Raw genomic sequence first — 27,662 nt, 5'->3', positions numbered from 1 at the left:
ATATATTATTATTAATTGTTAAAAAACTTGAAAATATTATCTTTTATAGATTTTATTTTTATAAAAATAAATTTTAGTGAAAATTTACAATAAAAAAAGTTCAGGGATTATGTTAATATATTCTTAAGAGAAATGATTGAGAGCATCCATTTAGTTGGAACAAGAAATAGAAGCTTATAATCATTTACCACACCACAACAGCAAACCATTAAAAACACTGACAGGCAAAATGGTTCAACAAGACACCGGTACATGTTGACAATCTTACAAATACAGCACCCTCGAGGGAGATATCTCATGGGAACAAGAAATATTCGTTTCAATCCCTCAAGGACCAAAATCCCTGCCCCATGTTGCTTTCATCCTCAAGGTTCCTTCAAAATTGTAACATAGACACCATTCTATGGGAGCAACATGTGGATCCGAAAGCTTTAAGGTGTGTATCAACCTAAGAATTCTCAGCCTCCGTGGAATTCACTTCCTGTGGTCCCGCCATTTCTTGGAAGGCATCCATATCGACGGTAATCTCTTCAATATCGGCCTCCACCTCTGACATGATCTCATCCCTGTCTCCTGCCGTAGGTTCAATCCCATTTTGGATTGAATTACACTGTGGTTGAGCTTCCTCACTTGCCTTTTCTGGTCCCGGAACTGGCTTCATTTCTGGGTATGGTTTGGTGCAGACCGTCAATGTAGAGGTTACCAGCAAATTCTACAAGTACGAACAGTTAAATCATGACTTGACAGTCAGTACAAAAACAGAATAGACAAATGGGATAAATACACACAATAAAGTCATTGACTAGCTTCTTTGATCAAAGAGCCCATATCAGATTTCTGATATCCTTTTCATTTCTTCTGTTAAAATCACATTCAATTATCTGGGAAGAATCCATCGTGCATGCAACATTGGCATCTTATCAAAGGAAACAGCAGCAAAAATTGATTTGGACTTGGAAAATAATAGAATTTTAGAGGCAAAAACAAACAAAGATGCACTAGTTCTCCATTGCTTTTCAAACTAGCTTTTGGTACTAACAGTAATGAAGAATAAGGTTAAAAAATAACTTTTGGAATAAAATGTGTTTTTCAAACCGGCTTTGAGAGTTAAAAGTAATAAAGAATAATTGCAAGTTTTTATTACCATACCTTTTCTAGTGCTAGGGCAAGCTTTGAGAGTTTTGAATAGATGCTTCTTGCAGCAAGTAAGATCTGTCGAGCATAAAATTTGTGCCAAATTAAATTAAAATTTTGATAGAAGTAAATAGAAAAGGTATCATGGCATTTATCACTTCAAGAGTTCTATTAGATCCCATTCTAGACAGTTTAAGTTTGACTTGGTCACTGTAATTTCACAAAAATGTTAAAAGTACCCTTTGAAAATAAAATTTCAGTACTGGCAGCATTTGCTTCAAATGTTAACTGAAATAAGTAAGTGTAGCAAGAATCTCATGTTAGCAAAAAGTTCCACTAAAGCTTAAGGGAAATTTACAAGCTATTACTAAACTATCCATGTAGTTTGAGAATATGACAACTTTGAAATATTGTAAATACTCCATGTAGATTACCCATATGATTCAAGTTGGAAGGGGAAAGTCTAAAGTGGCACATGAGTTGTTAATCCATCTTCATGGCCCTAAGAAATTGCAACCACGACACACCCCAAAAATATCTTTATTTGGTTAGTAGACATTATTGTTAGCCTAAAGAAGAACAATATTTTGGCAAGTAGATGATATTGCGTCTGCTAACATGGCATATCTCATGGTTGAAGTGAATGGCATGTGTCAAGATCCTAGAAGTAGATGATATTGTGTCTGCTAACATGACATATCCTACAAGCATATAAGCTCACAAACAAGCATTCCAGTAACAATTCTAGTATGTTATGTTTCTGCACCAGTATAATAGCTGAACAGCACTCCATTGCTCTACATTATTGTGAGATATTTCAGCAATATGGCTGTTGCGAACGTGATGCAGCTGTCCTTGTTAGAGACATGTAAATTTGTTGTTATACATTTCAAGGTTTCAAATCTACTTACTGTTCTTTGTTATTTAGAGATATCTCAAAGATTTGCTCGAATATTTGGTGTTACCTTATATTCAAGTTAGGAGGAGGCTACTCTTTTTTCATTGCCGATAAGTTTCAGAAAGAATGTTTTCTTAGAAAATAATTCAAGTGCTAATGCAAGCGGTAAAAATTACTCACGACAACTAAAGCTAGAATCAAGTTAGAACAGCTTGAATCCAGCTAAGAAAGATAAAGCTAAATTAAGCTATGTTTGACTGAACAAGGTGTCAGTGCATAATTTTCCACAATTCTCATGCAAAAGTCACCCCTGCGCTTGTGTAATTAGTCTAAGAAAAATATAAATGACCAATGGGTTTCTCGCTTAATGTCGAAGGGAAACAAAACACAGAACACAGTCCTGTTAGTCAATTTTATTTGCTTTAACAAAGTGTTTTCTCACGGTTTTCCTATTTGCCATTTCTAGCTCTCATGTCAATGGTTCTATTCGACCTGCACACACGGAATAAATCAGTTTAACACATTGATTTGGTAAGGGAATCATGGTTCTGGATTGAAGAGTTCCATATCTAAGTCACCATCATCAGATTTAGTTGGCAGTTTAACACAATAGCTATACCCAAACACAAAAAAAGTAATAAACAAAACCAACTTAGGAACAACCAAAATTCTAGTAAAAAGAAGATTATAGTAGTAAATGAAGAATAAAGAGAGTAATAATATCAACATATAGAATATAATACAAAGTAATTACCTCACAGATTCTTTGAAGGGTAAATGGTGGGCCCTCAATAAAACAATGAAGCTCTGCAAAAGGGGAAAAATTGAATATTACAACAAAATGAAACTACAAAGCACAAATTTGAAACAATTGCTTCACATGATCAAAGAAAATCTACATGCTATTGAATACACACAAAAATTACCAAGAAAGCAAAATACAAGAATCATCTCTACTTTCCACCATTGTTTCTCCTCCATCCCACTATAAATACAAATATGCATGTTAGCTATTGTCACTGCTCCTTGTGACTAATGATTTCTTTTTTGCCCTTCATTATTTTTACGGGGAATAGAAACTTTTTTAAACTACTAGTAGTTAACACTTGATCTAAATGACAAATGAAAGTAAAAACAACCCAAAGACAAAACAAGAATCATCATTTTCTATTTCAAAAAGGCTAGAGAAAGAGAGAGAGCACAGACTATTCTTTATTTAATCACCAATATAATCCAGAATTTGACTCCAGGGTAACCATCACCGAGTACACTTCCATCCTATATAACATTAGGTAATACCTTCCAGGGGAGTCACTAAGTAAGGAGATGAAGAATTCTTACAAACTCAGTAAGTATTACAATTCCCTTCATTACCTTTCCAATTATTCATACAAAATTCTCCTCATACCCGAATGAATGTTTCTTGTGTTTCTAATTTGGTAAAAAGTGTGTTGTTGTATCACAAAGGGATATTGTTGTAACTAACTACCAATTGGTTTAGCAGGATGAGGCGCTAGGTTCTTTAAACAAGGTCCAAAGTTGGAATCAAACATTGTGAATGAAACAAACTGGGTTGGGAGGGTCGCTCCTATAATAGGCCTCAACCATACCCAATCCAGATTAGTCAACGAATGGATCAGATACCAATGGTTATACTAAAAAAGGAATATTGTTGTTGATCTCTTGTTTGCATCCAAGCTAAGTAAACGAGCAATACGCTGATTGAGCATAGATTCAAGTAGTACTAGCATGCTCATATACCCCTCATAATCAGCATTGCTCAGGTTATTATTCCTTCTAAGAACACAAAGATGCTTTAAAACCAACTATTTTGCTCACATTTAGGATACATAAGAAAACATAGTCTGGAAAGTACCTTCATCTAGCCGTGTAACCAACTCTAGGTAAGTTTCACCCAATGAAGCATTTTGTTCATCAACTGTCATTTTGGCCTCAGGATATTCTGATAAAACCTTTATGGTAGATCAGTGAAAGAAGTAAGGATCTATATGAAGAAATACTACTGAAAGAGAAACTATCAAATTTCACAATCTACAAAGAACGATTAATCCTTAACAATCCTAAGTTAAGCTATAAAAATCAAAACAATTATTTATAATTGCCGAAGAGATTAGAGAACACGAAAATAACCAGTTTCAATTTAGAGGATAGCATGCTCTTCAGTTTATCCCAACTATGCCTGCAATAAATACAGAAAACAAGAATTACACTAAAACCTGTATTTATTCTCTTTCATGTTCTCACAACATCTGAAAAACAACCAATTTTCGCCAAAATACATGATGCATAAAACTATATGTGGAAGTATCAATTTTACATGACGACAGCATTTGGAATTTCGGAAAAACCAATCGACATACAATTCTGTTCTTACAAACCATCTAAATTCCCCCCATATAAGCCACCTCAGACCTTCTAAGGATGAGTCCATGATAGAAGACCCAATAAGTCTTTAAAACAAACTTTTATTTGGGAAGGAAATGGAGAAGTCTTAACTTGGTAACTTGATTAGGCTGTTAATTATTTCTTACTACAATAATTTTGTATATCAAGTAAATATTTTCCAAATGCAATACATAAAAGTAGCTATGTTGGATTACCTCACACTTATTAAGACACAAGGATGAAGAATTCTCTCTTATATTGCTTCATCATTAAAAACAGTTAATAGTGGAGTCTAGAAAACATTTCCTTAGTTGCAAGTTTTAACCTACTAAGAGCTAGTCTCTCCAAGAGAGTCCTCTATACATTCAACCACATCATTCTGTAGTGTGGGGAGATGTTGTACAAATGTCCCGGGTTTCCACAATACCCTAATTGCTCTCAATTGATCTCTTTATTTAACTCACTATTTTGTTTCGCAAGTCCAACTGAGAGATACAAATTACATTAGTGACAGTGACTGCATAATACAATCAAACTTAGGTACAGTAAGACACGTACCAAGCTAGAGATTGTTTAATCTTCTTCTCTATCACATGGTTCTAGAGACGCAAAAAAACTTGTGCACGACCGAGGAAAACCACATTTCTTATACACAAAATTTGAAGTGTAGGACAAGAGAAGCTATACATATCAACACGAAGAAGCGTTCTTTCATGAAATCAAGAGGGTGCCTTTTGGCCAAACCCAACTAGATTTGAATGAATCACCAATAAGTAGGTTCACAACATTGAACAATACGAAAATACCATATTCATATGTAACTACAAGTTAGGGAAAAAGAAAAATTCCATACCAAAAATTCCCAGTGGTGGAAATAACTTGCAATATGCGCCTAACTTGTTCTTCGTCTTGTTCTTGTTCATGTTCTTGCTCTTCTTCTCGATTAATCTCAGGGTTCGAGTCCACCCTAAAATCACAATAAAAAATATGGTCGCTCATCCAGTCAGTAGAAGAATTCGACAAAACCAATACTAATTATATGAAGAAAAAAAAACAAATTTGAAAGAATCCTAAAACCCACCCACGGTTGAAAACCTGCTCTTGGTCGTGGTCATTGCCAGTGGAAGAATTTTCGGTGACAGGAGCCTCCATTCCTGCTTTGGACTGAGATTTGAGATTAGAGAAATTTCACTGCTCTGATACGCAAGAGGAAGGAGTAGAGTGAGCTGTACCCTTTCCCCCTACTTTCCCCCTATCACCAATTTTATTAGGGCAAAATTATAAATTTAATCACTAAATTTTACTTTTTTTTTCTATTTTTATCGTATTTTTATTTTTTAATTTAATTAGTAAACTTTACCCATTAAATTTTTTAATCACTCGTCCTTTTTTTCATTAACAGCCCAATAACATAATTTTCTTTATTAATATTTAATTATAGTAATATGTAAAATAAAATTCTTAAATTTTATCAGCTCTCCCGCCGCCTTCCCCTTCCTCTTCCCAACACTAAAAACACCTCTGTTTAGGACCAACCAAGCACACTGAGCTGAATTTGTAGAATACCATGAGACCAGCCACCACATCTATCAGCGTTATGACTTGAATTTCAAACCCTCACCTATTTCGAAAAACCATGAGACCAATGAAAAAGGTTATGGAAAATACCGATTTGCAAAAGAACCAAACTTCTGGCTCTGCATTTTCAAAGCATAACCAAACTTCTGGCTCTGCATTTTCAAAGCATAAACAACATCCATGACAGTAGAGAGATCGGTCTTGCCTCTTGAGTCCTCCCTTGTCAAGCCTTTTTTATCCCTTTCCCCTTCCTAACAGTTATGTAGAAAATCTTCAACTTCCTGGTAGTACTCTTCAAATCACTCTGGTTTTTTGTTCTCTAATGGCGTCGTCAAGAGAAGTATATTATAGGGGTGTTCGGAAGCGTCTACGGGGGAGATACGCCGTAAAAATATGTGATCCGTGGTAGAAGACAATGGTTTGGTTAGGTACATTCGACACACCGGAGAAAGTCGTGGTTCCAAAGCTAAAACCAACTTTTCGTGTCGCCGTCTTCGTTGGATCTTTCTCTCGATCTCAATCTCCCAACCGATCTCCATTATCATTGGGCTTCATCTAAGAAAAAATGATTTTTTATTTAAAGAAAAATTCCGTCGCTTCTACTTAAATTTAATTTTTTTTTATAAAGATTCAAAAATACTACGTTTTAGTATTGGTTGTCATATCATAATCCGTTAATTATTTAGTTGCATAGTAACTAAAATAATTTAAAAATTTAATGAATAAATTAAAAAAAGTAAAAGTGTTGTTTTAGTATTCGAACTTAAAATCGTAAGAAATAATAATATTTTTTTTACTACCAGTGTGACATGGTTCGTACCCTTTATTTTATTTGTTAATTTTGGTGCTCTTATAAGTTTTTTTAAATTATATTATTAAATTAAGTGTAAAGTATACACAATAGCAGGGAGGTTCTTCACACCAGGAGTGGATACTGCCAAAATTTACTGGAATTTGGTCCTTATTCAACCCAACCAACAATGTTAAGAGTCTAGACAGACCGAGATATGACCTCGGCCACCAGCGCTGATGCTGGTACTATTCATCTTTCGATCTCGGGTTTGGATAAAAGGCACCACCTGTTGCTATCCCATATTCTGCACATCCTCCGGTGAAAGTATCTTTATGTACCAATCATTATTCACAAATTCCCTGCATGTTTCGTTATCCAAACAAAAATTAACCCTGCTTTAATGCGCTTAAAACCAGAATGATAATCGAAGGAAATGTCATCACAATGTAAGGAAAACCTCCACGAGTTTTACTTACATGATTCGGTCTCGTGATGTTCCCATCAATTGTAAAGATTATGTATATGATGATACAATAGAAAAAACTTACTCCCACGGGTCGTCTCCAAGGAGAAGAATATCATTCTCCCTGTTGACAAATACAAGCTGCCAGCCTGATCTAAGAGGGTCTTCCAACTTCCTCTCAATTCCAAAAATCTGAGCCAACTCCTCTCGCAGCTCGTGGTAGCTGCTGAATCGGGAGATGTCCAATGAGCGCCCCACCGACCCTGATTTATAAACCTACAAAAAACAAAACCATAGATCATCATTATAATCTTGAGAAAATTATGATGAAATATGAAATCCACTTTAGAAACTGCTGTTCATATACCTTGACAAATGTTCGTGTTGGAGTCGGCGGATCAACTACCCCTGCGCTCTGCAACTCCGAGGAGTCCTGCATGCAACCATATAGAGGAGTCTGGAATGAGGGATCCTCCAATGGAATTGAGGGCACATCAGCTTCACTTGAAGATGTAGTGAAACCAGGCATTGAGATGCGAAGTAGAAGGCCATAAGAATTGTTGTTAACACCAAAATGAGTAGGATTCTGGGCATCCTTGTTACATATATATAGCTCGGTTATAGCATCTTTTCCAGGAGAAACTTTTGGAACCGATGTTGAGCTAGAAAAGGCATTTACCTGTGAATGAGTATATTTTGGAGCCCAGGACTGCTGGGGTAACTGGTCAGCTAGCATTGACTGACCAGTTGTGGAGAAATTCAAAAGATTTGCACTGATTTCAGGACACAATGAACACAGCATATTCAGAAGAGGGGGGGGGGGGCGATTCAGAGAACTTTGCTGAGTTAATAAAATCTGGTTTCAGAAACGATGAAGGTGCATTCACCTGCTGCCTCTGCTTGAGTTGATCATTTTGAATCATGTTATGCTGTTTCTGAGCCTGCTCCTCTGGTTGATTGCTTACTTCTTCCTGTCCGAGGACCGGGGGCAAGTTCTCGGTTAGAATTTGGGACTGCTGTGCCTGTAAAAGTGAATTATAGCTGCCTGGTTGTTGAACATAAGATTGCTGCAACTGCTGTCTCATAAGATCCCCATTTACTAAGTTCTGCAACCCATTGGATAGCATGGGTTGGCACTCCAGATTATAATCATTTCCAGGGAAACTCGAATCTAGTTTCTGCTGCATCCATGGATATGAGACGAAAGACGGAAGATTCGGAGATTGTAGTTCTTGCTCTCTGGGTCCCCCCCCCCGGCTACATCAACCCATTAGATATATCATCTCTGTTATCTGCAAGAACATAACAATCATTGTGAAAAATCCAGGGAAACCGATAAGAAAAAAACGATAGTAACTAACATATTGCCATGCATCATGACCAAACTGTCCAAGTTAAGGTAAGCAGTGAAAACCAATATAAATGTCAAGCCTTCAAAAGGGGGGCTTCAGGATACCGACTCAGAAGAACAATACCATGCAAAGAAGAGGAACCAAAATGCCAAGAACGTTTCAATCTGAGGGGAAATAGAGATGGATACATTGGAAAAGTTGTTAAAGGCTCAATCTACCACAACGATACCCTCGGCTGCCTCTCACCAGGCTCATCCCAACCAACATACACATAGTAGTGGGCAAGAAATCAAACTCAACTAAAAAGGAAAAGAAAACACTCATCTTTTTCACGAGCAAGTAAAAAACAAATTCACAATCAGAAGTAAAATGCCATGCATTCTAATGGGACTTAAAGTAACTCTTAACACTGATGGGCGAACCTTCGGTTTAGCATTTTGCATCTCTTCCCAAAACTCACAGGATAGATACGTACAAGGAAATGTAAACCAGGGAACGCAATTCAGGGCATATAGTATCGTACAAGATTCCAACTTCACATAATCATCCAACTAGAATAAAGCTCTAAGAAATCATGGATACTAAGCGGAGGTGAATTTTTTCGCACACTAAAATAGGATATGCCGCAAACAATAAGAAAATGTGTCATGCATCATCTATCATGTGATCCATGCATGCATATGTTAACAATTACCTTCACAGACAGCCAATGGGAATTTGGCCAACGAACGGGATCCAAACTACTTATACCAGTTATTGTACATATACCTTGAGAGGGGGGAATTTGACATTTACATATGAGCAAATAAATGATGCAACATGGAAACAGTATTGCTTCAATACATACATAAGTCATTTGCCACCATATCACAAATTCAGAAAAAGATTCTAACCAAAATATATAGATGGCTTTCGAGAACAAGAATCATATGAACAGAAGCAAGTCATAGAATCGCATGAAGTAAACCGATAAAATAATATTAAAGGAACCATTGATAACAATAATACCTACGAACACTTGATTCTTCTGACTCAAAAAAGCATCCTAAAACGCATACCGACTGACACGTGTGTGGAAAACAGCTTTGACATACTTTGAAAATGTTATCACAAAATCAGATGGGCTAGCCCTGCATATTAGAGAAGAAAAAACAACTTTGTTAACAGATAAGGCATAAAGAATAAATGAGAGGTAAGAAATCATCACCACCTCGGATTATAAAATACTGTAAAGCAGCTATTAGTTGCAGCAGCATGAGCTGCAGCAGCAAGTAGTCCAATGTGCATGCTATCACTAGATAAAACAGATGACGACATTACAGTTTGTGAGCGAGCAGCACGGTGAATTCCCAAAAGAAGCTGTTCTTTTCATTCCTAGTGACAGAAATTGGCCGGTCAATAATAGTAAAGCTTCTAGCTTTTTTCTTGGCAAAGTACCCGAAAAACATATTCAGCAACATGAGTAGGAAAAAGAGAATATGAATACCAAATAAAAATAACAGAATCCCTTGCAACAAGTCTCTTGGCACTAACAAACACACTCCAGCCTGTAGTAAGAAGGTGGCGTTTAGGCTGCCCTGCAAGTTGTTTGACACCACATCAAATAAAATACAACATCAATGGTTGTACTATTAGATGGATGATTTTAGCGTCCAACAAAAGAAAATCTAATTTGTTACTAAAATAGTTGTCCAAAGCAGATTACAAAAAGACGGTACAACCATACTTCCCTTAACCACAGGCACAAAAGAACGATTATAATATACAAGTCAATCAACTGGGAACAAAATCTAGGATATGTAAACTTCAGTTGATATGTTATTGAGTTTAGAAGTTCATTTAATAATTGTTAGTTCGAACCCCTGCCGAGATAAACCACTTAATTACAAGATTTTCATTATTTATGGTGAAAACTCATACCTGGTTCCAATCACACATTGCACTGATACTAAAAAAAGTGGCAATAACTTCCCGATTCTCTTAAAGCATGCATCAAAACACTTGATTTGAAGCACATTAATCTTCTAAGTCCGTCGGCATCTTATTGATCTATCGCTTTGATGCTCCTCTACATTTGAAAGTTGATATTTCAACAGTATGGGCTGAAAAGAAACCTTTCAGTCTTCATTTTTGTGAATCGTTACCATGATTTTGCACAATAATCCAAATTTGGTTTCCGTGACATAGTTTCTTAAGTTAGCTTAGAGCCAAGTTCAAATTCAGCAAAGGCACGGTACCTCTAGAACAAGAACAGATATAAATACAATGTAAGAATTCTAAGAATATGACTCAGTCAACTCCCTTTTCCGAACCAGTAAGTATTATTAACCAAACCCAGTCCATCTCTATTAACCACATCAAAGAAAATGCCATTCAACGTGAACACAGGTACAAGTCATATGCTTCATTTATGACTGTTAAAGGAGATCCATAGGGTAGAGAGAAAATTCTAAATATTGGAAAAGAAATGTGGATATGAGATGTAGGAGAAAAGAACAACGAACTTAGAGATGATTATAATCTATGAAAATGCTTTGATAGGAGCAGCAGTTGAAACTAACCTCTAAATATATGTCTAAATTTCCACTGAACGTCGTGTAGATCCCTTGCAATAAGTTCCTGAGCTGGTGGCTGTTGCGAGAAGTCCTGCAAACAAAGAATAAACACATCAGCACTAAGAAACCAGCTTGAAGGTAGAGATATACAAGCCACAAGGCATAGATTACCAGTGGCGGAAATACTTTCTCGGCAGCACGACGAGGAATATAAAAACCACCATGGGTACTAGTATCACTTGCTGCTAGCGTCTTGTAGAAATAATTGGTTGGCTGCTTGCTTGGAATCCCCAACTCCATAGGAAGAAACGTATCCTCTTGCTCTTCCTATATACATGAGGAACAAAAAAGAGAAAAAAAACATATAAAACAAACCCAAAAAAGTATATTGATGAAGTGAAGAAGAAAGCAATGTTTCTTACAGGTGTCAAAGGTTGCAATGATATTTGGTCGTATACTTCATCTGTCTCAACATCAGCCTGAAATTATAATACATGCATAAGCTGTGCTTGAACTCTTTAAGCATTAAATGACTGAAAATGAAGTGGTAAACTAAAAGGGAAAGAACTTGGTTACATGCATGGTAACATTGTGAAGCTGACATATCAACTGAGGAGGCAAGTTGGGATAATTTGGAATGTGGGTGTCGACCTCCTTGTTAGTGGTAGCTGCTACCTGCAAATTGATCACATTTTCCATTGTTTTTGGACCTAACAAGGAGAGATATTTTGTGACGTATAAAATATATATATATATATATATATATAAAAGAACTGTTCGCTATGACCCTGGGGAAAGTAGACAACGCGAGTCCCCGCGGTGGGTAGACAAACCCGTGGGCCAGCGCAGGCATGCCATAGCTCACTAGCTCAGAGTTCAAGCACTTGTTTTCCCCTAATAATCATTGATCATTCGTAATAATTTGAAAAAAGGAAGAAATATGAACAAATAAAACGATTTACGTGCACGTGTAACAAGATTTACATACATGAAAAAGTATCATACTAGTAAATTAAAAAAAACAACCTTCACGAGCCTGCTGCTGACCCAGACCTGATGTTGAAAGCTTCATATAACACAGGACATGGTAAAACCCTAAAACTTCAAAACAAAAGGAACCCCATTTTAGATCTTAAGCCCGGAAAGTGGAAGAAGAATAAGAAGATGGCAGAGTTTCCTCTTCTTCTTCTACAACACCATAGGCATTGGGTATACGGTTTTTCTGTATCACTAAGACTAAGCCAAAACAAGGGAAAAAAGAAGAAGGGAAGAAAGTGGTTTTTATAGGGGAGTGGACCACCAAAAACTGAAGTACGAGGGAAGTAGAGAGAGGGAGTTTAAAGAAGTTGGAGCAGAGCATGTGGCACCATCTTTCAGTGGTAGCTGTCACAAGTACCGATTGATTGAGGTTCATTATACTTTTAATAGGGGGAATTATCAACAGCTGTAGACCTTTTTCCGGCCATCAAATATGTCCTTTCACTCAAAATTACTTCATTACTGACATCTTAATGAATCTATGAAATAAAATTAAAGAGAAAATAGAAAGGAAAAAAATGTCAGGATGCGGAAATACTAGAAATCTTAATTCAACTTTGACTTTCGATTAAAAAGAGACCATTCCTTTTCTTAGAACAAATCCACGGTATTAGTGTCATGATGTATTTAATTTATTTTATTTTTAAAAAAATTAACAGTATTTTTATTTTTAGGATTTTCTATTATTTATTATTTCATATTTAAATTCTATAAAAAAAATTGATCTCTCAAATGTTCTAAAAAAACAATATATTTATCATATTATCATTCATATGTAAATTACTATCAACTCAACACATATGCATCGTTATATTGATAGTATAACCATCATTGCCAATTTTAATTAATTATTTTTTATTTTAAAATTTAACTGAATGAAAAATATATCTAAAAATTTAATTAATATTTAAAAAAATAGGAAAAGAAACTATTTACATCCTTGAACAAAAAATAAACTAGTAAAATAATTACTTACGCAATTATCGTATAGTTGATTACTGGTTTTTGGTGAAGCTATTTGTGGTGCATCGTTTTTGGTTTTGCAGGGGTTTAAGGCATTTAATGCGATAATATTTTCAAATCATAGGTCAACATTTGCGTATTTTTTTTATAATTTGATAGGATTATAACGCAATATTTATTTAATCATTTTAATTATTAAGAAAGCACATATATTTTATAAATATAATTTTTTAATATATATTCTTTTATCGATTGCTGGAAATACCTTATCTCAATTTGAAAAGGTTGTTTCCAATAACGAGTAAATTTAATAGGATGGTTGATGAGATATTAAATTTTAAGATATTAGATCTTATTAATATTTCATTATTAAACCAATAACTCGTTGTTAAAAAATATATTAATATAATGTATATATATATATTTTTTAATTTTATCAGTAATATAATTTTTAAATTTAGTGCAATTGTTGATTTTTTTATTAATCTAGATAAATACAAACTAATATTTGTTCAAAAAACACTCTCAATCATTTGACATTGTTCAATCATACCTCTGGCATTACCAATGCTTAAACCGATACCTCAAAGAGTAATAATAATTCTTTTACCACTGAGATCACAGGAGTTCATGCGTGATTGAATATTAAATCTCTTTTCCGATAGTTCGTGGTTCCTTTTTAATTGTAATTTATACAGTTTTTATTTTTTTGATTAATATATAGTATAAATTTATTAAACAAATAATATTTATTAATATGACATAAAAAGGATGCATAGACAAGAATAACATTAAAGTAAAAGGAGAGTAAATTGAAGACCCAAAACAAATCAAAGCCAAAAAGGGAGTAACTTATTCAATTGTTAAAGCAAAAAGGCAAACGTGTTTGCCAAGTCCATATCATGGTCGAAGCAGATTGATTCCAAATGAAACGGTGCACATCATGAGCCCCAACAATGCCAAGAACCCGAATCTCCTGCACAATCATATCAACAACTTTATCAACATTCCATTCTTTTTTACATGTAATCCACGTCGGTTAAAGAAAAGAAATACCCAAGATTGAGACGGTTCTTGGGATCGCCGGTGGCATAGCCGGTGAAGTAGAAATAACGGGATATGGTGTAAACAAGGCCGAGAGCAGCTGAAACGCAAGGATGGCCCATCCCTCCCAATATCAGCAACACGAAGAACATGGGCATCAGCTCCAGCGAGTTCTGATGCCCTCTCTGCAATCATACATAAAATTCCAAGTTACTATTATGAGGAAATGAAAGGCAAATGAAGGCAAAAGGGGTATGTAAGAAAGAACCTGAACACAGTTAAAGAGTTTGGCATCTTTGTTTTCCGATTCGAGGGCGTAGAGGGTAGGGTAAAAGACCTTGTACTTCTTGCGAGCTTTCCCAACTTGGAAAGCCATCCACAGGTTGAGAAAGCAGTAAAGAACCACCACCATCACTACATATCCGAATTCCTTTGCCAATAACTCCATCTCTTATCGTCTTCTGCTTCTATATTTTTCTTTTACTGCTCTTTATATATCAACCGCTCACTGCTTTGTTTTCCAGAGTCTTCCTCCTATGGGAATCCCCGACTTGCTCACCAAGTAAACTAGACAAATTAGTCAAACCAAAGGCCATCCACTTGTTTTTTTTCCCTTCTTTATTGCAGGGTCTATTCAAAACTTAATGCCACAGGGAAAAGACAAATGGAATTATTCTAGTGAGTCCTTAGGCCATCTTATGTTTATTTAGTTATTTTATTAATTTATTTATATTTTAAACTATAATAAAAATTATTATTATTAGTTAAAAATCCTTAAAAATTAACATTTTACCTAATAGAAAATATTTTTTAAAAATAAAATTCCTATAATCAAGAATATTAAAATTGAAAATTTCCATGGACGGGATGACGATCAAAATAAATCATAAATATTTTAAATATATATGAAAAAACAAGGATAATAAATTCTATCGTCATAATCATGTAAAAATAACAAGGAGAAACACAAGGGAGTGTGAATTTGGAAACAACGCTGTCTTACAATGCTTTTACATTGAAACAAAACGCCAAGGACTTCAATCCCTTTATCACATATGTTCAAGAAGCTAAGCCAGTACACTGCTTAAGGCATGACAGACATGAACCAACAACCAAAAAAATAGTTAATCTCCAAAGTTTATTAAATGACTGAAATCCACACTCACTTCTTTAGCAGCATAGCGCTGCATTGTGCCATTATCTTTGATGCCCTGGTAATAGAATCAGTCATGTAGAAATTCTCAACAGCAGCCTTGAATGGTGTCGAGTCTACCTTCCGAGTACAGTCGGGGCTCAATGACGGTCCAAAAGCAGCCGGTTCTATCTCATCAGTGCAGAGTAGGTTTGGTGCCACAGTGCTCATCCTGGATCGTATGGCTGATAATGTATCATAAGGTAAACAAATTCCTGCAACCTCAGAGAGAGCTCGAATGATCTTCCAATCATCCCTAGCATCACCCACTGTAGGGACTGCAGGCAACGTTTGCTGAGTGCACCCTTCTGTATTTTCATATGTGCCCTCCTTCTCGCTGAATGCTGCTGAAGGAAGAATTACATTAGCACGATAGACACTACGGTCCCCATGGTGCCCCTGGTACACCACGAAAGCATCCGCCGGAACTTTGTCCAAGTTCACATCATCAGCACCCATTAGATACAATAATTTTGCAGACTCAATGCTATTGCTGGATTCTGGCACGAGTCCAAGGTCAAGGGCTGCAGCCTGGGAAGCATTGAGAAGTAAAACATTGAATCCATTCCAGTCAGGTCTGATGACATTCCCCTTCTTTGCAATGGATTCAACAGCAGCAAAAATTGCATCTTTGTCGTCCCTCTCAAATATCCCAGCATCGACAATGACAGCCGGGTTTTTAGCATTTGAGATTACCGAAGAAAAAGGATGACGTCCCTCAGCAATCTCAAGAATTGTTTGTGGGCCAGTGCCAAGATGCTGACAGTCATAGTTGAAGTCTGTTAGAGGACCAATGTAGCCGACTTTAGCATTTGATGCCCGAACCGTCTTACGAATTCTGGCATTTACCATAGCGGCTTCAACCCTTGGCTGAAAATTAGCATGAAATTATATGATTATTAGGCTGAAGAGTAACATGAAAATATATGATAATTATACTATATACTTGCTATATTTAAAATCCAATCCATCCACATTATTTACACATCTTATTGTTCTCACAACAGTATCTTTTTTCTTTATTTGATTGGTGCTTAGAATCTTGTGCTTTATTGATAGCAATATTTTCATTCTCTTATACCCTCGATGTAACTCGTACATTTTTTGTTCTCAACAGAAATAATTCAAAGAATGAAGCAGTCAAGCAGCAGTATGCATCCAAGGATGTCCATTCAATTTAGAAAAATGCAGCACCTATCATGGGAGGTATTCAGTTAAGTAATTGCTATGCACAGTGAATGTGGATAAAAGACTGACAGTCAGAGTACATGAAAGAAGTACAGAACGTGAGAATTTGGGTTGCTAGAGCATTACCTGGGTACCAACCAAAAGGAATAAATCAGCCTTCTCAAGCCCAGAAATACTGCTATTCATGAGATATCTATATCTTAGGTCAGCATTAGGGCTTGTACCAGTTCCTTCGCACCACACATTGTTTGACCCCATGTTGTTTAACAAATCTTTCAGAGCCATCATTGATTCAGCATCGGAAAGTTTACCAGCAACCCCAACAATTTCTTCTGGTTTAACCTTAAGGGCAACCTCTGCAACAACAGCCAATGCATCACGCCAGCTCACAGCCTTAAATCGACCATTAGCATCACGAATCATAGGGTCATTTAGCCTCTGTCTCTTCAATCCATCATAACAGAAGCGAGTTTTGTCTGATATCCATTCTTCATTTATATCCTAAAATGTCGGTGACACAAGCAAAAGTTACTTATCTTGTAAAGTTAGATGGGCAAACAGAACATTAAGAAGCCTTTTTCTTCTCTTTTTTCAACTTTTTATTGATGATCAGAAACATTTCAATCATTAATGAATGTTACTAGGATAAACAATAAAACATCTGTAGGAAACTATAATCAGCTTTGAAAGTACAATTGCCTTCAAATTTTAAAAATTGAAGCTTCAGCAATTTATGACAAGAAAATTTAGTTACTCTGAATCTTGAACAAATTGGGAGAGGCATTTAATCATTTTTACCTTAAAGAAGCAAACTCTGATAGAGAAGTCCACAATTCACAATTTTCACGTTCTTTTAGGGGGCATAGGGGTAAGGGCCAAAATTTACAACAAGAGAGAGTCCGAACAAATGCAATTATTGGACGACAACATGGAAGTATTAACTCTATCCCATGTAGTTCATGCCATACTTTTACCTATCAGTAGACACAACTCACAACTGAAAAAAAGAAGATATCTAGCTAGAAACTACAGCGGAAAATATACAGAATGATATCAGAATTGTGTTGTTACATATGCCACAATAATCACATTGACAATTTAAATCTAGAATAAATCAATTTCAGTTTAGGTGTCAGACTCACAGCTTTTCAAGAACTATATAGAGCCTGTTTTTCATAACAGAAACAATACAGGTCAGAGTTACTGAAGTGATAAGATCAAAACAATTTAAGAACTAGAACAAAAGCAGTCAACAGATAGTTCATTGCTTCATGAGCATCAGATAAGAGATTTGTAGAAGTGAGTGTACCATAAGGCGTAAGCGGCTTATGACAATTTACACTTACCTCATTTAAACGTGGAAGGATACGCATAACCTCGGGGCCTCTGCTATCAATCCGAATGTTGGATCCAACCGCATCAGTCACATCAATAGTCTCTGTTCCTTTCAACTCCCAGTTTCGGGCCTTAAATGCAAAGGGTTTAGAGGTAAGGGCTCCAACAGGGCAGATATCAATTACATTTCCAGAAAGTTCACTTGTCATAAGTTTTTCAACATAAGTTCCAATTTCTTCTCCACTACCACGACCTAACATGCCAAGATCCTGTGTTCCAGCAACTTCTGTTGCAAACCTGACACACCTGATGAGACCACAAAAGTTAGTTGCCTCAAACTCTGACCTATGGAACATAGAAGAAAAATAAAATTGCTTATGGATATTTCTCAAACAAACAAACCCCAAAAAGATCAAAAGGCATTGGCCAAAAAACGGCTTAAATAAGATGCAAACTTTAGCTCAATACTCAAAAAAGAAAGAACACTAAAGAGGCCTTGGAATATCTATTTATGAACCACAGAACCCAAACAAAGCTTCATTTGGCATCATTGAGGTGTTTCCCACAAAAAACACCGATAAGCATTTGACTTCATCAAGGGCACAATTTTGTGAGCAAAGCTTTAGAACTTAGATTGAAATGTGTAAATATTGAAGGACAGCATCAGTCTACCATAGTGAAGTAACGCAAAATTCAAGCTAGATATTATATAGGCCAACTTAATCACAATCTGATACAAAACATTCCAAGTGCAGGACAACACATGATTAAAAAGGTGGACATATAAACAAGCAATAGCAGCAATATTAGTGAACTATCATTCAAGTGGAAGCAATCAACATCTGGATTCAAATCGTAATATCCTAAAGTTTATAAAGAAGTAAAGCAGTCGGGGATATTGTTAGGTTAATTTCAAACCTTGTACACTGAATGCACCGAGTCATGACAGTCTTCACCAAAGGACCAAGGTTCTTGTCAACAACAGATCTCTTCATTTCAGTAAAACGGCCACGATCAGATCCAAATGCCATAGACTGATCCTGGAGATCACATTCTCCACCCTGATCACAGATTGGACAATCCAGTGGATGGTTCATCAGCAAAAACTCCATCACTCCTTCACGTGCCTTCTTTGCCAATGGTGTATCCGTCTTAATCTTCATTCCTGTGTTATAGTCCCAGGAAAATTAGAGAACGTGATAAAATAATCAAATAATGTATTCAGAAACCAGAATCAAATCAACATATAACAAAAAGATATATTTATATCAGCAGCAGCACAACTTCCTAAAGGTTAAATTGTTTAGAATGAAAAGCACTTTCGCTTTGAAAGAGCAGTTTCACTTGAATTCTTAGTATTTCGAAGGCATGATTGCTAAAAAGGTAAAACAAAAAAAGAATTACTCAACATATACAAATTTTAAAATAGACAAAAGAATTGGATCATAGCGTAACGAGTCATAGCGCTATATCTTTCTTAACATTAAAAGAATAAATAATAGCATTAACAAAGAATCGTAGAAGCAAACTAAAAAGTATGGCGTTAATTTGATAGCCTAATCCAAATCACTAAATACATCGCGAATCTGCATGAAATAAATAAAATTCAATCACCCGTAAAGGTTAAATTCAAACAAAATGAAAGAATTGAGCTAAAATGCAAAAATAAAGGGCATGAAATCGAAAGGTTCACCAGGGAGGGCGGGCATCGCGCAAGAGGCGACGGGCTTGGGGGATTTTTCAACCTCGACAAGGCACATACGGCAGTTCCCAGCGATCGAAAGTCGGCTATGATAACAAAACCTAGGAATGTCAACTCCAGCGATCTCGCAGGCCTGAAGAACAGTCATGCCCTTAGGGATTTTCACCGGGAACCCATCGACGAACACCTCGATGGCATCATCAGGGTTCGTAAACTCTACCCGGGCACCGCCCACGGGCTTCTTCGGCGGAGGTGGAGTGGGTTCCGGCTGGGCTGCTGCTGCGGCCGATGAGGCATCGGGGGATTGGAGGCCGGGTTTGGTGACGATGGGTCGGAATCGAGAATATTGTGAAGAGAGAATCCTGGAAGATTTAAGGGTTCTTGAAGCTAACGAGCCTAAACCCATTTCTCAGTACGAAGAGATCTCTAAGCTAGCTACTTTTGTTGGAGTTGAGAAGAGCGGAGAGTGATTTCCTATGGCACTGAAACGAAATGAACTGATAAGAAGGGCGTGTGATTCCCCGCGAGTCGGGTTTCAAGTTGACCCCTTTTTGTCGACTCGATCGCCCTTGGGATTCTATGCTTCGTTTCTAAATTACGTTTGTACCAAAATAACCATCTAAATTTAATTTTCCCCAAAAAGCTTTTAATAAAATAATAAATATGACTTAACAACCTAAAATTTTAATTCTTTACAATATTAATATTTTAAAAATCTCTAAAATCTTATCATTTATCATCCAAACATCCTAATTATGTTGCCAACAGCTATTCCACCCTCGTTCGATCAGCTCATTCATCTTACTCTTCTCAACCCTCGTTCGATCTGCTCATTCATCAACCCACTTATTTAGGAGTATAGTGCAGTGTTGTGTTCTTTTTAAACTCCAATTCAACATGTTTATCATTTAGGAGTCAATGGACACAGCTGACATGAAATCAACTTAAAATCAAACTATATTAATCTTATAGTCGAACACAACTTCCAACTATCATTATGATTTAGTTACAGACACTCGCATGAACATGCAAGTCGTGAATGTATTTTATTTGCTTGAATTATTCAAGAAAATAGAAAAAGCAAGACAAGATAAAAGCAGCAAGCATTTGCAAATTAACAAAAGGCATTCATCCCTCATAGCTCTGTTTCCCCCTTCAATTATTACTGTATCTTGCTGGAGACGAAGGGCAGAAAGAATGGTGTCTCAGTCGATGCCCTGCATTTTCCTAAACATCAAGACGAACTCGTACACTTTTTCAGGCTCGGGCATTACTTTCGCCACGCTCTCCCTCTGCAAACACCTCTTCATCCAACTCGAAAACTTGGGACACTCCTCCGCCACCGTAAACCCGCCGATCTTCTCGGCGGAAAAGAACCAGCAGGTTAGAGGGATTGCGATGACGTCAACGAACCCGAATGTGGCACCATTGAAGTAATCTTTGTCCCCCAATGCTTCTTCCAACTGCTTCAATATCTCTATAAACTCATTTTTCGCTTCCACCGGTACCTCCCCTTTGCATCTCCATACATTCCCGCATGCATCAAATACCTGCCAAACTCACATGTTACTTCATTTAGCAATTAAAAAGAAGGTTTAAATTAAACTAATGTAAACCACCTTTTTGTCAATATAATCAGCCCAAAAGCGTGCCTGAGCTCGGCCATACGAGCACGGTGGGAGCAGTGGAGGGGAAGACCAGGTCTCATCGATGTAGTTGACGATGATGGTGGACTCACATAAGGGTTTGCCGTCGTGCAGAAACACGGGGACTTTCTTGTAGATGGGGTTAGAGTTTAGCAACAACTCGCTTTTGCCGCCGAACAAGTCCTCCGGTCGAGCTTCGTATTGAAGGCATTTCTCGTTCAAAGCGATCTTCACCCTCAAGCAGAAGGGACTAACCCAAAAGTCAAGAAGAAGAAGCTCGGCCTTGGACATCTTTAATTTCTCTGTATTTTGTATTGGTTTGATGTAGAGAAATGAGTGGAAATGTACCCAAATTTATACGGACTACGTCCTGCAGTGTGACGAAGGTTTCGAGGCTCGAATCTTGCTAAAGGTTGAGTTTTCTTGGTAGTACATAGTGATCATCAGAATTTATTTTATATGCGCACAAGGTTTGCCTTGCATTGATGGAAGATGGTAATAATAGATACTCGTCGTCCACACCTAAAATGCTTTAAGTATTAGTTCACTCCCTATCCTGTTCGGACTCACATCCAACTAAACTCACTGTTGTTAAAAACGATTTATATGTGATGAAAATTGGAATTTATAACCTATCACTCATAATAAAATGATCATTTCTTTTCTAAAATTATTTTATTAGAACGTACAAACTAGTTATTAAAGGTTAATAGATTTATTAGTTGATAAAGTAGTTAGAAATGTTTATATTGTCTCACTTTATATGTCCGAATTTCAGTATTTACTTGTAATATAATATTTATGTACTTAATAAAAAGGTTAAATAGGATCTACAAAATACTATTATTGAAAATCCAATTAAATAATTTAAAAAAATATAATATATGCAAATAAACACCACTGCTTATGTAAGATTAATGAACGACAACTATTAAATTTATTAATTTATAAGAATAAAAAGTAGTATTAAACTATTAATTGGGAATATTGTAAAGGTGGATATATCAATAAGTAAGAAAAACAGGGAAGCAGTAGGCCGGCCAAGCCAACTCAAATTCGGTGGTTATTCATTTATCCTTTCTTCTCCATGATATTAGTTGTTAATAATGCTCATCAACTCCGACAACCCTTTTTTTTTATTTTAAACAATTGCTCAAATCCCAGAAAGTTGTCAACTTTAAGCTTCAACTATTCACGTTCATAAGACTCCAGAACATTTGCCATTCCAATCTGGCCAGTGTAAGCTCAGATCTAGCTTCCGATAGGGAAGCCAGCAGCCTTGGTGGCTCTCCGATCAGTTGTTGGCGGACGCCCCCTTTTATGGAATCTTTCAAGCAGCCCATGCAGTTGGACTGGTGTAAATTGTTCTCAAAACAGAGTAGTCGAGTTAAGACTCCCTGGAATGGGACTGTCAGGTCAGCTTCCCATCGCCATTGGTAACTTAGCTCCAAACTCTTTCTCTTCGTTTCAATGCTCTGTCTGGGCAAATCCCATCTGATTTTGCCAAGCTTTCATCTCTTCGAAACCTTTACTTACAAGGGAATGGATTTTCCGGCGAGATTCCAGAGCTCTTGTTCACTTTGCAAAACCTGATCAGGCTAAATCTCGTAGACAATAATTTCAGCGGTACCATCCCGGGAAGTGATAACAATTTAACTAGGTTGGGTACACTGTATTTGGAGAACAATCGATTATCCGGGTCAATACCAGATATTGGTTTTGCTTCACTTGTGCAATTCAATGTTTCTTTTAACCAGTTAAATGGGTCGATCCCAAAAGCGTTATCGAGTAAGCAACGGAGTGCATTTCAAGGGAATTCTTTATGTGGAAAGCCTTTGATTTCTTGTGATGGAAGTAAAGATAGTGGCAGTAAATTGTCAGGTGGAGCAATTGCAGGCATTGTTATTGGGAGTGTGCTTGTTGTTTCGTTGATTTTGGTTTTCATGATATGTTTATGTAGAAGGAGAGGTGATATGGCAAGAGATATTGGCCCTGCAAAACAGGCTGAGATTGAAACTTTAGGAGATAAAGCAGCAGCAGGGGGGGGGGAGAGTGATAATAGAAGTAATGGCTTATCTGGGGTAGCCAGAAACGATGCTAAGAGTAATGAAAATAAGAATATGGTGATTTTCAGGAAGGCATCGAGGGTATTCGATCTCGACGATCTACTAAAGGCTCTGCTGAAGTCTTGGGGAAGGGAACATTTGGGACGGCATATAAGGCCACCTTAGATAAGGGGGCGGTAGTTGTGGTGAAGAGGTTGAAGGATGTGACGGTGTCGGAGAAGGAATTCAGGGCGAAAATGGAGGTAGCGGGAGCCATGGATCACCAGAACTTAGTCCCTGTAAGGGCCTACTACTTTAGTAGGGATGAGTAGCTTCTTGTTTATGATTACATGCCAATGGGAAGCTTGTCTGCACTTTTGCATGGTGAGTATTACCTTCTTGCTTATCTGCTGCATATTTGTTTTCTTTTCTCCCATTACAATTATCATTTTCGATCAGGTAGCAGAGGAGCTGGTAGGACTCCACTGAACTGGGACACAAGGTCCAACATCGCCCTCGGAGCAGCACGAGGCATCGCATACCTCCATTCCAAGGGCCCTGGAAAATCCCATGGAAACATCAAATACTCCAACATCCTTCTCACTACATCCTATGAAGCTCATGTGTCCGATTTTGGTCTTGCTCAGCTTGCTGGCCCTGGTCCAACATCAACTCCCAATAGGGTTGATTGCTATCGCGCACCAGAAGTAGCAGATGTTCATAAAATTTCCCAAAAAGCATATGTCTACAGCTTCGGTGTACTACTTTTAGAATTTGCTTACAGGGATCAAATCGTTATTCTATTAGTAAGGATAACATACTAATTACCTTATCAGATCAGAAAAAATTAACTTTTAGTTGACATGTACACTTTTTAAAACAAAAACGACTTCATTTCGAAATTAAAATCAATTAAACCTTATCTCTAATATCAATAAATGTAACACCTCCAACCTGTATCCGACCCGATACTAATTTAAAGTGTCATATTAACTTTTCAAAACATTTACTTTTGAAAAATTGTATAAAATATTAAACTCTAAATTTGTAATTTAGTGGTGAAACACTTATAATAAATTTCTATTCAAAATCTAATTGAAAATACATCATTCGATAATTTATATAAATATAAAGATGTATGGTTACAAAACAGTTCAGAACATACAATTTAAAACTTATAGTACATACCAACAATTTACAAAATAACAAGAAACCTACATTTTAAATTGTTATGATTTGATCTTTTGCGGGAGTATGTTGTCCTCGACTAACTTTAACCTTCTGCTTTCTTCAAACCTACTTGTGAAATAATCACACGCTAAGTCGTTGACTTAGTGAGGTAAGTACGAGTAAAAGAAAACATTAGAAAATAATTTCTTATTCATTTCATAGAACACATTTCATAAAAGATTTAATTCACATTTCATAATAAGAATGTATACTTTTATATCTTGTTCGGTTTATATAATTTTGTTTTAAAATAGCCCAATGCATACTACTGAGAACTTTAGGTATTTGAGTATATTGAGATTGTGCACTAATACTCTCACCATAGCTTACATAATTTGCACTGAAGTACCACATATTTGTCTCGAAGTGCCACATATTTGTCCCGAAGGACCACATAGGTTTGTCCCGAAGGACCACATAAGACCCTCGACTCTTGGCATGCCAACTATACCTCTAATTCTCATACATATACCTTGGGATTTTATCCACATATTTATTTATCATTTCATTATTCAGAGTATATCTTGTTCACATAAGCACTTTCACATCAAGCATTTTCATAAAAGCATATTCACAAATCACATTGTCAAAATCATGTTCATATAAAAATCAAAATATAGCTTAAGAGATATAACTTGAATAAAGCATTCTAAATAAAATATGACATAAAAGAAATAACATGGTTTTCGATCGAAAACTCTGAGGTTGGCTTATCGCAAGCCGCCCTCGAATCTAATATAAAACAAATGAGTTGCACTCACCTTTGCCTCACGTAAGGTTTAAACGAATCATTTTTATCTTTTGCTAAATCACTTTGGTATAACGCTTTGATCGATACTCTTCTGATCCAAATCTATACGTAGATATATCCAATATCAATACCACTTTACATTAATGTATAACTAAATTAACATTTACAAAGACGAAACTAAAACTCTCTCTTTAAATTTTCAACGCATTAGTATTGGTACCCCTCCTACAGTACTGATACTTCTCCTCTATGGTACTGATACCACATCAGTATCGATACCACTTTGGCATTCTGGAATTTCATACTTAATAATAGTATCGATACCTTACTCTTGGTATTGATACCTCACTTCAGTATCGATACTAATTCAATTGGTACCGATATTGTTCATCGAATTCAACCTATTTCATTCGATTTAACACTATAATATCGATACTATTTTTTCAGTACCTATACCTACCCAGATTTCATTTAATTCACTTCGAATTTTTCCCCAAATTCGTCTAAACTTCTTACTCTTAGCTCCATTCAACTCCTCAAACTCATTAACACTTATCCTAATCAACTAATATCCAATAATCCTCTTATAACATCCATAAATAACATCCAAACTTCTTTATGTAATTCTTAAAAACTAAATATCATATCATATTTTCAAACATGTTTTTACTCATTTCTATTACTTCTAACTTATTAATTAGACCCTTGATAAGTCAAATTTATCAATAGAAATCCAAAAACTAAACTATATCAACAATTCCCTTAAAAACCCATATTACCATTTCATCAATAATTCACTCACCTCTTAATTTTAAACAACCATAAACTTTCCTTAAGCGTATGTATCACCTAAAGACCAAAAACCAACTTAAAATTTCAAGAATCAAACAACTTAAAAATAACTCACCTTATCTACGGAGTTACGAGAAAAGAAAGATAAGAAAGTGAGCCAAGCTTTGAAATACCCTCTTTCTCATCTTCCAAAGCTTAAAATATCTTTTAAAATGAATTTTAAACTCATTTCCTGTTAAAAGACTTCTTTGCCCTTCCATTATTCCATCCTTGTAAACAAGTCATAAACATAATTTTCTAAAATTAGTCTTTGAACTTTTGAACTTATTACAATTACACACTAAATTTTTACTTTCTTACATTTTGGTCACTGGCCCGATGTTTGGAGTGTTACAAAGATAATTTTATTTAGGGTAAAATACACAAATGATCCATCAACTATAGGATGTTACTTTATTGAGTCTTCTGACTATTAAAAATTACAAAATGTTCCTTTGATTACAGGGCGTCGCTTTATTGAGTCCCCCGACTATTAAAAGTTATAAAATGGTCATTCGACTATTCATATGTTCCAAACTCATCCTTTTCCGTTAAAAAATTGACGGCAATATGAGTTGAATGTTAACATGCTGACTGTGATATATTAAAATTTGGTCTCAGAATCTCAAACGATTATCATATCTCAATCAACGTGTTAACATCCAATCAGACGACCACTATATTTTTACTGAAAATGATGAATTTGAAACATATGAATAATCAGATGACCATTTTCTAACTTTAATAGTCAATGGACTCAACAAAGCAATGTCATATAGTTAAAGGACCATTTTGTAACTTATAGATAGTTGCATAGCAACCACATATGTTGCTGATGTAATTGTAAAGAATTGTGAATTCATTTAAATGTCTAGCTAATTGTAAGTGTATTTAACCTGTTAATAAATGATGAAAGAGCTATCCATTTCTTCCCTCCATGACTATTGTGTATATGTTCAAATATATACAAGAGAGAACAAAATTGAACTAGAAGACGTTGTAAACGTGGAAGAATCAATAATCTTATGCTTTTTACTTTCCTTCACCGCTCTTCTCTTTTGTAAACATAGAAGATGACAAATCAGACACCATGTCCATGAACGTTGCGCAGAGAAGCATTTCGATAGTGTCACAGTTGAACCTTGTTTTGCAGGAGATTGTCTGCTGGAGTTCATTAATCTGCATCATCAGATATGTGCGCAGGACCGTTTAGTTCCTGTTGAATCATTGACGGAATTCGAGGAAGAGGGACTTTCCATCCTATATCAGCTTAAGGCATTGAAAGACAAGTTACTAGCTATGGGGGATGATCAAATCATGGAGGATTTCAAATCAGTTTAGGAACCCTTTAATGGTTTTGATGTCAGTAATGATCTACGTCGTTTGCCAGATTTTCTACGTTGCACTACATCATAGTGTTTAAAGATACAATTGATACATTTTATAAATAATTTAAGAAAGGAGTTCTCTTAAGTCTCACATGAAAGTTTTTCTTAACAACATTATCTAAATAATTTT

The 27,662-nt window shown here is 36.0% G+C and overlaps 4 protein-coding genes and 2 pseudogenes across 5 annotated transcripts; 1 reads left to right on the top strand and 5 right to left on the bottom strand.

Moving 5' to 3' along the window:
- Positions 1 to 182: 182 nt before the first annotated feature.
- On the bottom strand, positions 183 to 25,564 carry LOC120127040 (serine/threonine-protein phosphatase 4 regulatory subunit 2-like). Of its 2 annotated transcripts, XM_039145053.1 has the most exons (9): positions 25,554 to 25,564; positions 7,420 to 7,426; positions 5,520 to 5,675; positions 5,292 to 5,405; positions 4,184 to 4,232; positions 3,909 to 4,005; positions 2,787 to 2,839; positions 1,150 to 1,212; positions 195 to 712 (listed from the first exon to the last, which is right to left on the bottom strand). In XM_039145053.1, exons 3-9 carry the CDS (start codon positions 5,588 to 5,590, stop codon positions 449 to 451), a joined length of 711 nt encoding a protein of 236 aa, XP_039000984.1. In that variant the 5' UTR covers positions 5,591 to 5,675; positions 7,420 to 7,426; positions 25,554 to 25,564; the 3' UTR covers positions 195 to 448. The 2 variants fall into 2 exon arrangements, with proteins under 2 accessions (XP_039000985.1, XP_039000984.1); XM_039145054.1 differs by lacking the exon at positions 1,150 to 1,212 and having other exon boundaries at positions 183 to 712.
- LOC120126821 lies at positions 6,094 to 12,251 on the bottom strand (annotated as a pseudogene).
- Positions 14,014 to 14,722, bottom strand: LOC120127044 (microsomal glutathione S-transferase 3-like). The gene is made up of 3 exons (XM_039145057.1): positions 14,493 to 14,722; positions 14,237 to 14,409; positions 14,014 to 14,156 (listed from the first exon to the last, which is right to left on the bottom strand). The coding sequence occupies exons 1-3, from the start codon at positions 14,670 to 14,672 to the stop codon at positions 14,081 to 14,083; spliced, it is 429 nt and encodes a 142-aa protein (XP_039000988.1). The 5' UTR covers positions 14,673 to 14,722; the 3' UTR covers positions 14,014 to 14,080.
- LOC120127034 (NADH dehydrogenase [ubiquinone] iron-sulfur protein 1, mitochondrial-like) lies at positions 15,233 to 20,154 on the bottom strand. Its single transcript, XM_039145047.1, has 5 exons — positions 19,633 to 20,154; positions 18,858 to 19,104; positions 17,951 to 18,245; positions 16,731 to 17,105; positions 15,233 to 16,286 (listed from the first exon to the last, which is right to left on the bottom strand). Exons 1-5 carry the CDS (start codon positions 20,045 to 20,047, stop codon positions 15,387 to 15,389), a joined length of 2,232 nt encoding a protein of 743 aa, XP_039000978.1. The 5' UTR covers positions 20,048 to 20,154; the 3' UTR covers positions 15,233 to 15,386.
- Positions 20,807 to 21,578, bottom strand: LOC120127041 (probable glutathione S-transferase parC). Its single transcript, XM_039145055.1, has 2 exons — positions 21,261 to 21,578; positions 20,807 to 21,191 (listed from the first exon to the last, which is right to left on the bottom strand). Exons 1-2 carry the CDS (start codon positions 21,576 to 21,578, stop codon positions 20,847 to 20,849), a joined length of 663 nt encoding a protein of 220 aa, XP_039000986.1. The 3' UTR covers positions 20,807 to 20,846.
- LOC120126820 lies at positions 21,620 to 27,485 on the top strand (annotated as a pseudogene).
- The last annotated feature ends 177 nt before the right edge of the window (positions 27,486 to 27,662 follow it).

The sequence above is a fragment of the Hibiscus syriacus genome, unplaced genomic scaffold (assembly GCF_006381635.1).
Source record: "Hibiscus syriacus cultivar Baekdansim isolate YM2019G1 unplaced genomic scaffold, ASM638163v2 tig00110462_pilon, whole genome shotgun sequence".
Lineage (NCBI taxonomy): Eukaryota > Viridiplantae > Streptophyta > Magnoliopsida > Malvales > Malvaceae > Hibiscus > Hibiscus syriacus.
This window is presented reverse-complemented; position numbering and strand designations above follow the sequence as displayed.

Excerpts from the sequence above, each read along its gene's own strand:
- LOC120127040 (XM_039145053.1), bottom strand. The coding sequence starts at position 5,590 with ATGGAGGCTCCTGTCACCGAAAATTCTTCCACTGGCAATGACCACGAC. Across the intron at positions 5,406-5,519 it reads GAGCAGGTTTTCAACCGTGG|GGTGGACTCGAACCCTGAGA; the intron begins GTGGGTTTTAGG and ends TTGTGATTTTAG. Across the intron at positions 4,233-5,291 it reads TCCACCACTGGGAATTTTTG|GCATAGTTGGGATAAACTGA; the intron begins GTATGGAATTTT and ends TATTTATTGCAG.
- LOC120127044 (XM_039145057.1), bottom strand. The coding sequence starts at position 14,672 with ATGGAGTTATTGGCAAAGGAATTCGGATATGTAGTGATGGTGGTGGTT. Across the intron at positions 14,410-14,492 it reads AACTCTTTAACTGTGTTCAG|AGAGGGCATCAGAACTCGCT; the intron begins GTTCTTTCTTAC and ends GTATGATTGCAG. Across the intron at positions 14,157-14,236 it reads AAGAACCGTCTCAATCTTGG|GAGATTCGGGTTCTTGGCAT; the intron begins GTATTTCTTTTC and ends ATGATTGTGCAG.
- LOC120127034 (XM_039145047.1), bottom strand. The coding sequence starts at position 20,047 with ATGGGTTTAGGCTCGTTAGCTTCAAGAACCCTTAAATCTTCCAGGATT. Across the intron at positions 17,106-17,950 it reads TCCTTCCACGTTTAAATGAG|GATATAAATGAAGAATGGAT; the intron begins GTAAGTGTAAAT and ends CCGACATTTTAG. Across the intron at positions 16,287-16,730 it reads TCCTTTTGGTTGGTACCCAG|CCAAGGGTTGAAGCCGCTAT; the intron begins GTAATGCTCTAG and ends GCTAATTTTCAG.
- LOC120127041 (XM_039145055.1), bottom strand. The coding sequence starts at position 21,578 with ATGTCCAAGGCCGAGCTTCTTCTTCTTGACTTTTGGGTTAGTCCCTTC. Across the intron at positions 21,192-21,260 it reads CTGATTATATTGACAAAAAG|GTATTTGATGCATGCGGGAA; the intron begins GTGGTTTACATT and ends TGAGTTTGGCAG.